At 45.6% G+C, this 13,209-nt stretch overlaps 1 protein-coding gene across 1 annotated transcript in view; it reads right to left on the bottom strand.

Annotated features, from left to right (window-relative positions):
• Positions 1–13,209, bottom strand: part of LMNTD2 (lamin tail domain containing 2) — a 109,235-nt gene that overhangs the window by 28,736 nt on the left and 67,290 nt on the right. Inside the window, exons 3-5 of the mRNA XM_073554416.1 lie at positions 11,779–11,965; positions 5,222–5,341; positions 4,482–4,630 (exon numbers count right to left, since the gene is read on the bottom strand). Coding sequence (XP_073410517.1) covers positions 4,482–4,630; positions 5,222–5,341; positions 11,779–11,965 — 456 coding nt within the window. The remainder of the gene's footprint in view (positions 1–4,481; positions 4,631–5,221; positions 5,342–11,778; positions 11,966–13,209) is intronic.

Raw genomic sequence — 13,209 nt, 5'->3', positions numbered from 1 at the left:
TGGAAATCATGAGTTACTTGCTGTTAAATTGGCCTATGCAGAGTGGAGGCATTTTTTAGAGAGGTGATTAATCATAGTAACATAGTAACATAGTAACATAGTTATTAAGGTTGAAGGGAGACTTTAAGTCCATCTAGCTCAACCCATATCCTATCCTATCTTGCCCTAACATGTTGATCCAGAGGAAGGCAAAAAAAAACCCATGTGGCAACAAGTAAGCTTCACATTGGGGAAAAAAATTCCTTCCTGACTCCACATACGGCAATCAGACTTGCTCCCTGGATCAACGCAATATTAAGGAAACTAGTGTATATACCCTGTAATATTATACTTTTCAAAAAAGGCTTCCAGTCCCTTCTTAAATTTTAGTAGGGAATCACTCATTACAACATCATATGGCAGAGAGTTCCATAGTCTCACTGCTCTTACAGTAAAGAATCCGCGTCTGTGAGTATGCTTAAACCTTCTTTCCTCCAGACGTAGAGGATGCCCCCTTGTCCCTGTCACAGGTCTAAGAGTAAAAAGATCATTAGAAAGCTCTTGGTATTGTCCCCGCATATATTTATACATTGTAATAAGATCACCCCTAAGCCTTCGATTCTCCAAACTAAATAACCCCAAATGTAATAACCTGTCTTGGTATTGCAGACCCCCTAGTTCCCTAATAACCTTGGTCGCTCTTCTCTGCACCCGCTCCAGTTCAGCTAGGTCTTTCTTATACACCGGAGACCAGAACTGTACACAGTATTCTAAGTGTGGTCGCACTAGTGACTTATATAGAGGTTAAATTATGTTCTCCTCATGAGCATCTATGCCTCTTTTAATGCATCCCATTATTTTATTTGCCTTTGCAGCAGCTGCCTGACACTGGCCGCTAAATGTGAGTTTGTCGTCCACCCATACACCCAGGTCTTTTTCAGTGACTGTTTTGCCCAGTGTTTTACAATTAAGCACATAATTATACATCTTGTTCATTCTACCCAAGTGCATGACCTTACATTTATCCCCATTAAAGCTCATTTGCCATTTATCAGCCCAAGCTTCTAGTTTACATAAATCCTCCTGTAATATAAAATTGTCCTCCTCTGTATTGATTACCCTGCAGAGTTTAGTGTCATCTGCAAATATTGAAATTCTACTCTCTATGCCCCCTACAAGGTCATTAATAAATATGTTAAAAAGAAGCGGGCCCAAAACTGACCCCTGTGGTACCCCACTGCTAACCGTGACCCAGTCTGAGTGTGCTCCATTAATAACCACCCTTTGTTTCCTATCCCTGAGCCAGCTCTTAACCCACCTACACATATTTTCCCCTATCCCCATTGTTCTCATTTTATGTATCAACCTTTTGTGTGGCACCGTATCAAAAGCTTTTGAAAAGTCCATGTACACCACATCCACTGCATTCCCTTGGTCCAGTCCGGAACTTACCTCTTCATAAAAGCTTATCAGATTAGTCTGACAGGAACGGTCCCTTGTAAACCCATGTTGATATTGGGTCATGAGGTTATTCTTCTTGAGATACTCCAGTATAGCATCTCTTAGAAAACCCTCCAGGATTTTACCCACAGTTTAGGTTAAACTTACTGGCCTATAATTTCCAAGTTCAGTTTTTGTCCCCTTTTTGAATATTGGCACCACATTTGCTATACGCCAGTCCTGTGGTACAGACCCTGTTATTATGGAATCTTTAAAGATTAAAAATAATGGTCTATCTATGACTGTGCTTAATTCCTGCAGTACTCGGGGGTGTATCCCATCCGGGCCCAGGGATTTGTCAATTTTAGTGATTTTTAGACGCCGCCGTACTTCCTGCTGGGTTAAGCAGGTGACATTTAACAGAGAATTTTTATCCCTGATCATGTTATCCGTCATGGGATTTTCTTGTGTAAACACTGTTGAAAAAAAGTCATTTAGCATATTGGCTTTTTCCTCATCCTCATCCACCATTTCACCCAGACTATTTTTAAGGGGGCCAACACTATCATTTTTTAGTTTCTTACTATTTATGTAGTTAAAGAATATTTTGGGATTATTTTTACTTTCTCTGGCAATGAGTCTCTCTGTCTCAATCTTTGCTGTCTTGATTTGCTTTTTACAGAATTTATTTAATCTTCTGTATTTAGTTAATGCCTCATCACTACCTATTTGCTTTAATTCACTAAATGCTTTATTTTTGTCCCTTATTGCGCCCCTTACAGCTCTATTTAGCCATAGTGGTTTCTTCCTATTTCTCGCATGTTTATTCCCATACGGAATATATTGTGCACAGGTCCTATTCAGGATGCTAATAAACGTCTCCCATTTTCTTTGTGTATTTTTATGTCTCAGGATATCGTCCCAGTTAATTCCACCAAGATCATCTCTCATCCGTTGGAAATTTGCTTTCCTGAAGTTTAGTGTCCTTGTAACCCCTCTACTACACATCTTATTAAAGGATACATGAAAACTTATTAATTTGTGATCACTGTTACCCAAGTGACCCCCAACCCTTACATTTGATATGCGGTCTGACCTGTTGGTTAATATTAGGTCTAGCAGTGCCCCCCTCTTGTTGGGTCCTGAACCAGTTGTGAAAGGTAATTGTCTCTCATAGTAGTCAAAAACCTATTACCTTTGCTGGAACTGCAGGTTTCTGTTCCCCAATGTATTTCAGGGTAGTTGAAGTCCCCCATAATAATGACTTCTCCTTGAGTCGCAGCTTCATCTATTTGCTTTATGAGGATATTCTCTGTTGCTTCCATTATTTTTGGAGACTTATAACAAACCCCTATCAGTAATTTATTATTTTTCCCCCCTCCCCTTATCTCTACCCACAGGGGCTCTACATTTTAATTAGATTCATCTATATTACCACGAAGGATAGCTTTTAAGGATGATTTTACATATAAACACACGCCTCCCCCTCGCTTATTTGTTCGGTCATTTCTGAACAGACTGTAGCCCTGTAAATTAACAGCCCAGTCGTGGCTCTCATCCAGCCATGTCTCAGATATCCCCACCATGTCATAATTATGTTCCAACAACATTAACTCCAATTCCTCCATTTTGTTGGCAAGGCTTCTGGCATTAGTATACATGCACTTTATGTATCTCTCTGTACCTCTATTCTTTCTTAAATTATTAACTGTTCTAACCCCACCCCCCATGCCACCCCCACCCCCAATGTCATTATTTGTGCCCAGGTCTCTAGCTGCACTGTCTTCCCCTCCTATAAAAGGAATACCCCCCCCCCGTCCCTAGTTTAAACACTCCTCCAACCTTCTAGCCATTTTCTCCCCCAGCACAGCTGCACCCTCCCCATTGAGGTGCAGCCCGTCCCTAGTGTAGAACCTGTAGCCAAGTGAGAAGTCGGCCCAGTTCTGCAGGAACCCAAACCCCTCCTTCCTACACCAATTCCTGAGCCACTTATTAACCTCCCTAATCTCCTGTTGCCTCTCTGGCGTGGCGCGTGGTACAGGAAGTATTTCCGAAAATACCACCTTGGAGGTCCTTGCTTTAAGCTTACAGCCTAATTCCCTGAAATCATCTTTAAGGACCTTCCACCTACCTCTAACTTTGTCATTTGTGCCAATGTGCACCATGACCGCTGGATCCTCACCAGCCCCTCCCAGTAATCTGTCAACCCGATCAGCGATGTGTCGGACTCGAGCGCCAGGTAGGCAGCACACCGTTCGACGATCCCTGTCTTTGTGACAGATTGCCCTATCTGTTCCCCTAATAATTGAGTCTCCCACTACCAGAACCTGTCTGGCCTGCCCTGCTCTCCTATTTCCCCCCTTACTGGAGCAGACACTCCTCCGGCTTTCAGAGGACATGCCTTGCTGCAGCAGTGCTACTCCTGCACTAACACTCCCCTCATCTGCCAACTTAGCAAACTTATTGGGGTGTGCCAGATCAGGACTAGCCTCCCTGGTGCTCTTCCCTCTACCCCGCCTTCTAACTGTCACCCAGCTAGCTGCTTCATTGTCCTGCAGCTCCAACCTAGCATCTCCCCCCCCTCTATCCCATTGAGTGTCTGCTCAGTGAGCAGAATCATGTTATTGTGGCCACTGATCACAAGAATCTAGATTACAGTGAATCAGCTAATTGATTAACCCCCAGACAGGCCAGATAATCCTTGTTTTTCTCTAGGTTTATCTTCTCTATCACATTCAGGCCAGTTGTTGATGTATTGCTGCCTGACCTTGGACTTCGTTCTGACCATCCATCTATTTAACCCCTTTGCTCTGATCCACTATGCTCCTGGTATTTTGACCTAGGACCATTACCTGACTATGACTTTGGTTCTTCCATCTGTTTATGAAGTACCCTCCCAGCTATTGACCTTGGATTACTCAACTAACCTCAACTCAGGCTTGTCCCTGATAAGTGACTCAGCATCACACTCAACATCTTGATAACTGATAGAAATGTTTACATAATGTCAGAATGCAAAGGGAGAAATGACAAAAAGAGTACTTTGTCTGCACAAGTGCTACCTGTTGAGAGCAGAAGTTGGAAGAGTTGTGGAATAAAGTTTATTCTGTTCCATCACAGGTCTTCTTATGGCTTTCTGATGTTTACACAGGCTTGGTTTAGCTGTCTCTGGCCTGGAGGGTGACTCCTTGTTCCTAAGAGAAGCAACCGGCTAAAAACACAAGAGAAGCATCAGGTAGAAAATAACATAACAAAAGGATTTAGAAAAACACTATAAACACATTTTACAAGTACTAAATTAAGAATTAATATTGATGCACATAGAGCACACTTCAGCAATGTGTCCATGCTATAATTCTGGTGTTATACGCCTTGAAATTTTGCAACTTTTTTGCGCATTTTGATGTTGCGACTTTTGGCGCTTTTTGCAATTATGGAAAATGTGCCTCCTGTACATACTGGCGATCATTTTATTGCAATACAAACAGCAAAAAACTGACTAGCACATCCAAACTAGTCTGAATAGGTGCATACCAGGAGGCGATACCTCCATATGCAAAAAAAAGGTTGCACTCTATCTTGCTAAAGCATGTCAATGTGAATTACCGATGAAATATGAATATCAATATGGCTTTGGAATATTAGGAAAAAATGAATCAGATGCGTTGCACGCTTTTTTGTACATTTTATTGCAATAAGCCAGGAGTGAAGGAGCGTACCCGCGCAAGGAATGTATAACATATATTCTCCTCCAGAAACAATAGTGTATATACCAGTACTAATAATTCCATATTCATCATACCTGCCCATTTGGCCTTGTTAGAACAGTGATGCATTTTGCATTGCTTTGGAAGTAAACTCGTCCTTTCCACACTAAATCTGTTGGTAGATTTTGAGAAACATTTGCTCCAGATGCCCAGATCTAAACAAGATAAAAGGTGGGATTCACATGGCACATACTCATCCATAGAGAAAAAAGAGGAAATGTGGGTATATAGTGGCATGTAAAAGTTTGGGCACCCCTGGTAAAAATTACTGTTATTGTGAACAGTTAAGAAAGTTGAAGATGAAATGATCGCTATAGGCTGTGAGGCAGTGACCGGTGTCATATGTGAGGGTTGCTATGTGTCCCACAGGATACGCTTAGTAGCGTATTAGATCCGCTGGAATGCCTTGTGGTCACAGCAGGGTGCCTTTGAGTCACAGGCAGAATAAAAGTAAGTTTGAACCTGGTCAAGTTATATTTTGACCAAGGAGGTTGTTCAGGAAAACCCGGCATGTGCTTTTATTTTTGAAACAGACTGCAGGAAGGTAGTGGGGTTCGGTCCGTTTCCTCCTGCCCAGATCTTATAAGTGGCCCATGGCCACAGAGTGGAGGGCAGGAAAAAAAACATGCAGGAATAGTTTGGGTGTGTCAGTTTTGGTCTTGCAAGCAGACAGAGCAGTTGGTCTGCCTGGTCTCCCTGTGTGAAGGCCAAGCGGAGCCAAAGGGTCTGACACCCCATGGACGGACATACCGCCATTTCAACCGCTGCGGCTGCACTGAGGCCCAGAGGCTCCAGGAGGCCCCTGCAGGGCGGCTAATAATGAGGGCAATCTGGCCGGTTTCTCTGGGCCGGGGGCCCCTGGCCAGATTGCCCTCATGTGCGGTGGGCAGGGAGCGATCCCAACAGCTCTGCTGCCTGCAAGAGAAAATATAGCAGGAGCAGAGCTGCAAGGATCCATCCTGCTTTCTGCCCGGTGCCCGCACTTTCTGTCTGACACAGAGAGCAGCGCCACCGGATGATGTCATCATTCAGCGGCCGGCTAGCCTCTGTGCCAGAGCGAGGAAGCACAGGCGCCGGTGATGCTGCGGCTGCGGACAGGTGAGAGTTGGTATGTGTGTGTGTTTTGTATGTATGTATATGTGTGTGTTTTGTATGTATGTGTGTGTGTGTGTTTTGTATGCATGTGTGTGTTTTGTATGTATGTGTTTGTGTGTGTGTGTGTAGAGATGAGTGGTGGTGTGTGTGCGTGTGCTTGCATGCGTTGCGCTGCGGGGGAATATGCAGAGAGGTCAATGGTGCTGTGTGTGTATGTGTATTTTGTATGTATGTTTGTGTGTGTGTAGAGATGAGTGGTGGTGTGTGTGCGTGCTTGCATGTGTAGCACTGTGGGGGAATATGTAGAGAAGTCAATGGTGCTGTGTGTGTCTGTGTGTGTAGTTGGAGGACAGGGGAATGATGGGGTAATGAGGAGAAGGCAATGATGGGGTGATGGGGAGAAGGCAATGATGGGGGGTGATGGGGAGCAGGCAATGATGGGGGTGATGGGGAGAAGGCAATGATGAGGTGATGGGGAGAAGGCAATGATGAGGTGATGGGGAGAAGGCAATGATGGGGGTGATGGGGAGAAGACAATGATGGGGGTGATGGGGAGAAGGCAATGATGAGGTGATGGGGAGAAGGCAATGATGTGGGTAATGGGGAGAAGGCAATGATGGGGGTGATGGTGAGAAGGCAATGATGGGGGTGATGGGGAGAAGGCAATGATGAGGTGATGGGGAGAAGGCAATGATGAGGGTGATGGAGAGAAGGCAATGATGGGGTGATGGGGAGAAGGCAATGATGGGGTGATGGGGAGAAGGCAATGATGTGGGTGATGGGGAGAAGGCAATGATGGGGGTGATGGGGAGAAGGCAATGATGGGGGTGATGGGGAGAAGGCAATGATGGGGTGATGGGAAGAAGGCAATGATAGGGGTGATGGGGAGCAGGCAATGATGGGGGTGATGGGGAGAAGGCAATGATGAGGTGATGGGGAGAAGGCAATGATGAGGTGATGGGGAGAAGGCAATGATGGGGGTGATGGGGATAAGGCAATGATGGGGTGATGGGGAGAAGGCAATGATGGGGGTGATGGCGAGAAGGCAATGATGGGGGTGATGGCGAGAGGGCAATGATGGGGGTGATGGCGAGAGGGCAATGAAGGGGGTGATGGGGAGAAGGCAATGATGAGGTGATGGGGAGAAGGCAATGATGTGGGTGATGGGGAGAAGGCAATGATGTGGGTGATGGGGAGAAGGCAATGATGGGGGTGATGGGGAGAAGGCAATGATGGGGGTGATGGGGAGAAGGCAATGATGGGGGTGATGGGGAGAAGGCAATGATGTGGGTGATGGGGAGAAGGCAATGATGGGGGTGATGGGGAGAAGGCAATGATGGGGGTGATGGGGAGAAGGCAATGATGGGAAGAAGGCAATGATAGGGGTGATGGGGAGCAGGCAATGATGGGGGTGATGGGGAGAAGGCAATGATGAGGTGATGGGGAGAAGGCAATGATGAGGTGATGGGGAGAAGGCAATGATGGGGGTGATGGGGATAAGGCAATGATGGGGTGATGGGGAGAAGGCAATGATGGGGGTGATGGCGAGAAGGCAATGATGGGGGTGATGGCGAGAGGGCAATGATGGGGGTGATGGCAAGAGGGCAATGAAGGGGGTGATGGGGAGAAGGCAATGATGAGGTGATGGTGAGAAGGCAATGATGTGGGTGATGGGGAGAAGGCAATGATGGGGGTGATGGACAGAAGGCAATGATGGGGTGATGGGGAGAAGGCAATGATGGGGGTGATGGCAAGAAGGCAATGATGGGGGTGATGGGAAGAAGGCAATGATGGGAGTGATGGGGAGAAAGCAATGATGGGGGTGATGGGGAGAAGGCAATGATGGGGTTATGGCGAGAGGGCAATGATGGGGGTGATGGGGAGAAGGCAATGATGGGGTGATGGGGAGAAGGCAATGATGTGGTGATGGGGAGAAGGCAATGATGTGGTGATGGGGAGAAGGCAATGATGTGGGTGATGGGGAGAAGGCAATGATGGGGGTGATGGGGAGAAGGCAATGATGGGGGTGATGGGGAGAAGGCAATGATGGGGTGATGGGAAGAAGGCAATGATGGGGGTGATGGGGAGCAGGCAATGATGGGGGTGATGGGGAGAAGGCAATGATGAGGTGATGGGGAGAAGGCAATGATGAGGTGATGGTGAGAAGGCAATGATGGGGGTGATGGCGAGAAGGCAATGATGGGGGTGATGGGGAAAAGGCAATGATGAGGTGATGGGGAGAAGGCAATGATGAGGGTGATGGCGAGAAGGCAATGATGGGGGTGATGGCGAGAAGGCAATGATGGGGGTGATGGGGAGAAGGCAATGATGAGGTGATGGGGAGAAGGCAATGATGAGGGTGATGGGGAGAAGGCAATGATGGGGGTGATGGGGAGAAGGCAATGATGGGGTGATGGGGAGAAGGCAATGATGAGGGTGATGGCGAGAAGGCAATGATGGGAGTGATGGCGAGAGGGCAATGATGGGGGTGATGGCAAGAGGGCAATGAAGGGGGTGATGGGGAGAAGGCAATGATGAGGTGATGGTGAGAAGGCAATGATGGGGGTGATGGCGAGAAGACAATGAAGGGGGTGATGGGGAAAAGGCAATGATGAGGTGATGGGGAGAAGGCAATGATGAGTGTGATGGCGAGAAGGCAATGATGGGGGTGATGGCGAGAAGGCAATGATGGGGGGTGATGGGGAGAAGGCAATGATGAGGTGATGGGGAGAAGGCAATGATGAGGGTGATGGAGAGAAGGCAATAATGGGGTGATGGGGAGAAGGCAATGATGAGGTGATGGGGAGAAGGCAATGATGTGGGTGATGGGGAGAAGGCAATGATGGGGGTGATGGGGAGAAGGCAATGATGGGGTGATGGGAAGAAGGCAATGATGGGGTGATGGGGAGCAGGCAATGATGGGGTGATGGGGAGAAGGCAATGATGAGGTGATGGGGAGAAGGCAATGATGAGGTGATGGGGAGAAGGCAATGAAGGGGGTGATGGGGAGAAGGCAATGATGGGGTGATGGGGAGAAGGCAAAGATGGGGGTGATGGCGAGAAGGCAATGATGGGGGTGATGGCGAGAGGGCAATGATGGGGGTGATGGCGAGAGGGCAATGAAGGGGGTGATGGGGAGAAGGCAATGATGAGGTGATGGTGAGAAGGCAATGATGTGGGTGATGGGGAGAAGGCAATGATGGGGTGATGGACAGAAGGCAATGATGGGGTGATGGGGAGAAGGCAATGATGGGGGTGATGGCGAGAGGGCAATGATGGGGTGATGGGGAGAAGGCAATGATGAGGTGATGGTGAGAAGGCAATGATGGGGGTGATGGCGAGAAGGCAATGATGGGGGTGATGGGCAGAAGGCAATGATGAGGTGATGGGGAGAAGGCAATGATGAGGGTGATGGTGAGAAGGCAATGATGGGGTGATGGCGAGAAGGCAATGATGGGGGTGATGGCGAGAAGGCAATGATGGGGGTGATGGGGAGAAGGCAATGATGAGGTGATGGGGAGAAGGCAATGATGAGGGTGATGGGGAGAAGGCAATGATGGGGTGATGGGGAGAAGGCAATGATGTGGGTGAAGGGGAGAAGGCAATGATGCGGGTGATGGGGAGAAGGCAATGATGGGGTGATGGGGAGAAGGCAATGATGGGGGTGATGGGAAGAAGGCACTGTATGTATAAAAAATCCCCTCCTGAATAGGTGGTATTGGGTAATCTTTTGTACCTATTTCAAGGATTCTCCTGTAATTATGATAGAATTTTTAAAATAAAGGAGTCTCTTTGAAATTTGCCTAATAGTGAAGTATCCCTGACAGGGAACCACCCTATTTCATGGGCTTATTTTATATGGTGTCTTTTGGATATTTGCACTGTTTTTTATAGAGGTGGTTGCCTCTTTCTGGTGGTGGAAAGGGCAATAATGGGGGGAGGAGGAAATGATGGAGGTGGTGAAGAGGGCAATGATGGTGTGGGGAGAGGACAATAATGGGATGCAGGGGGAGGAGGACAATGAGGGGTGTGGGGGATTTGGATGGGAGTAAGGGGGACTTATAATGGCCTTAGTAACAGGGGGAGGTGGAGGAAGACATTATCGCTTATTAATTTATGTCTAACATAGTCCCTTAGTATATAGTGTACTCACTTATTATGTCTAACACAGTCCCTTAGCATATAGTGTACATGCTTATTATGTATAACACAGACCCTTAGCAATTAGTGTACGTACTTATGTATATCACAGTCCCTTAGCATTGAGTATACATACTTATTATGTATAACACAGTCCCTTAGCATATAGTGTACTCACTAATTCTGTATAACACCATCCTTAGTTACATAGTTTCCTCTTTTATTATGTATAACATCTTCCCTTATTACGTACCATCCTCTCTAGTTATATATGGTGCCGTCCCTTATTATATAGCTTCCTCTGCTGTTATGTACAGTACTGTCTCTTACATAGTGTATTCTTGTTATTTTTGTTATTCCCAGCGCCCTCTTTTATTACATAGTCCACTCTCTTTTTACATATAAAATGACTGCTGATTGTGGAGCCGTGACTAGACTACCAGTCCATCAGCGCCTCTATTAGAAAGAAAGCTTTCCCTTGCTCCATCAGCCATCATTGCATTATACAGCTAACAATACAGGATGGTATCTAATAAAAAACAGGGCTCTATATAATCCAATATGTAAGGGAAGTTACTGTACTTAACAAGAGAGGGCACTGTAAAAGGGACAGCAATATACATAATAAAGGAGACTGTGTAATATATATACATGTATGTGTGTGTGGCTATATACTGTAAATATATGTAGCTTTGTCACCATAAAAGGAAGGGGGCCCAGACACATTTCTTGCACAGGGGCCCCAAGCTGTCAGTGTCCGGGGCGGCACCCCCTGCATACACGGAGGTGCGGTCGCTCACGGCAACCGGTCCCGGACTGTCGTTTTGTTTTCCCGACTGCGATCCGGAGGATACAGCGTGCTGAGCACTGTGTGAGTTTGGACATTAAACACTTTTGTCTTGAACTTGCTTAGGTCACTGCCTCATCACTGCACAGCGTGGACACCGCTGCATTACAAGGCCTAAATTTAGAGATGATACATTTCCTTTTTATTTTTGACATATATATAATTTTTTTCTTTTTAACAAAAAATGCAGAAATTGAGATAAGCACTAATTAGAAAAGAATGAGCTGCCATCAGTCAGGATTTGGCCCAGAAGCTAATACAGCTGGCAGGGCAAAGGGCAGAAGTCTTATAAAATAAGGGACAACACTATAAATATGGAGTTGTTACATAAACTTGTTACATTTGTTAATAAAAGTTTATAAACTTGTGATATGCTGATAATCGTGTTTCAGCAAGCACAAAAACATCCGACTAAAAGAATGAAAAGCTGAAGAAGCTTTGACCCAAAAGTTGCAGCTGAGTGCTAACCCTCATTATTACTAATATTATTCACGGGAAATCCCTCCTTACCGTAATGTGCTGCAGGGATGCAAGACGTAGACTGTGTGGGAAGCGATACATGGAGACCACCTGTCCCCCCTCCAGCTGCAGCACTAGGTAGCCACTTATATCAATATCTTGGTCTGGAGAAGTGTTCATTATTCGGATAAAGTGGCCTAAGGAATTGACTTCTGCAATCTTCAGAGGACCAGATGAGCTTTATAAGAAGAAAAAATAAATATAACTATGGTAACTTTGTTTTATTAACATTTTTTCATATTGATCGTGCAACCATATATCGCTTTGCTTGCATTTGCAAATTGAAACCTGTCAAAACAAAAATTTGACATTTTTATTGCTTGCGAATGTCTTAAATTTTTCAGCTGTTTCAATAAGACCCTGAAGACATTTTTCGGAATGTCTGTGCAATGTCTGCAGCTATGGACTCGAAGAAGGAACCCGGCTGCCAGAGACGGCAGGCCACTCGGTAGACAAGGCAGAAAAGGTTTATTACAGCTTCTGTCTTCCTGGCCACTGCATGTACAGTGCACATTGACAGCTAGGTACATCGTTTAGTAGGCAGCGATGTGCTACCTTCTCCAATCCTGGTGATCAAGTGATTTCCTGGCGTTTGGTGACTGCAGGAGTTGCTGGGTTTTTGTAGACCTAGATCAAGACTTTGATCAATTCTGCAGTACTTGTCTGAAGTCTGTATTTCCTCTGTAACTGAGGCTAATGTGTTAGAGTGAGCTATGTTCATATTGCGTTTTACCCTCATGTCGGAAGTCCTGGAAAAAGGTAAAATGCCTCCAGAGGTTGTTTTAAATGAAAAGAGGCATCAGTAATGACTGACAGTCTGCTCTCCTGAGCTACATGTCTCACACTCACTGGTAACATCTCCTTTCATTTAAAATAAGCTCTGGGGCAGATTCTCGGGGAGATCTATGTCCGGCCCATAGATCTTAACAGCTCATTTACATATTAAGAAAAACATGGATTTCTCTGGAATAAAACATCAGATCGCAGATATCAAGGTATCATTTTATTCAGCTTCCCATGACCAACATGCCCATATAGATGGTTTAGAAGGGTTGATCCTACTGATAGATTCCCTTAATACAGGACCCAACACCTCTCCTGATTTGCATGTTCTAATAAATAATACTTCTATTTGAATCATTTAACAGTCTCGATCATTTTTTCATAGACTCTGCATTGTGCTCTTCCTCTGTTAGTCATAAATATATTAACAGAGGGGAGTTACCATTCCACTTGTCAAAGTTGCATTTCACTACACAGTCTAGTAAAGCTGATTGGGACAGTGTCATACTGTGAAGAGACTCTGCTCCAACCAACTGTGAAGTTATTCATAAATTTCTAGGAGGAATAACAGAGGTGTAGCACAAATGTTCTCTAGAGTAGAATTGTTAATTTGTGGAGTTTAAAGGGGTTGTCCGGGCT

Source organism: Dendrobates tinctorius, unplaced genomic scaffold (genome assembly GCF_039654945.1).
Source record: "Dendrobates tinctorius isolate UK_male_01 unplaced genomic scaffold, ASM3965494v1 ptg000211l, whole genome shotgun sequence".
Lineage (NCBI taxonomy): Eukaryota > Metazoa > Chordata > Amphibia > Anura > Dendrobatidae > Dendrobates > Dendrobates tinctorius.
This window is presented reverse-complemented; position numbering and strand designations above follow the sequence as displayed.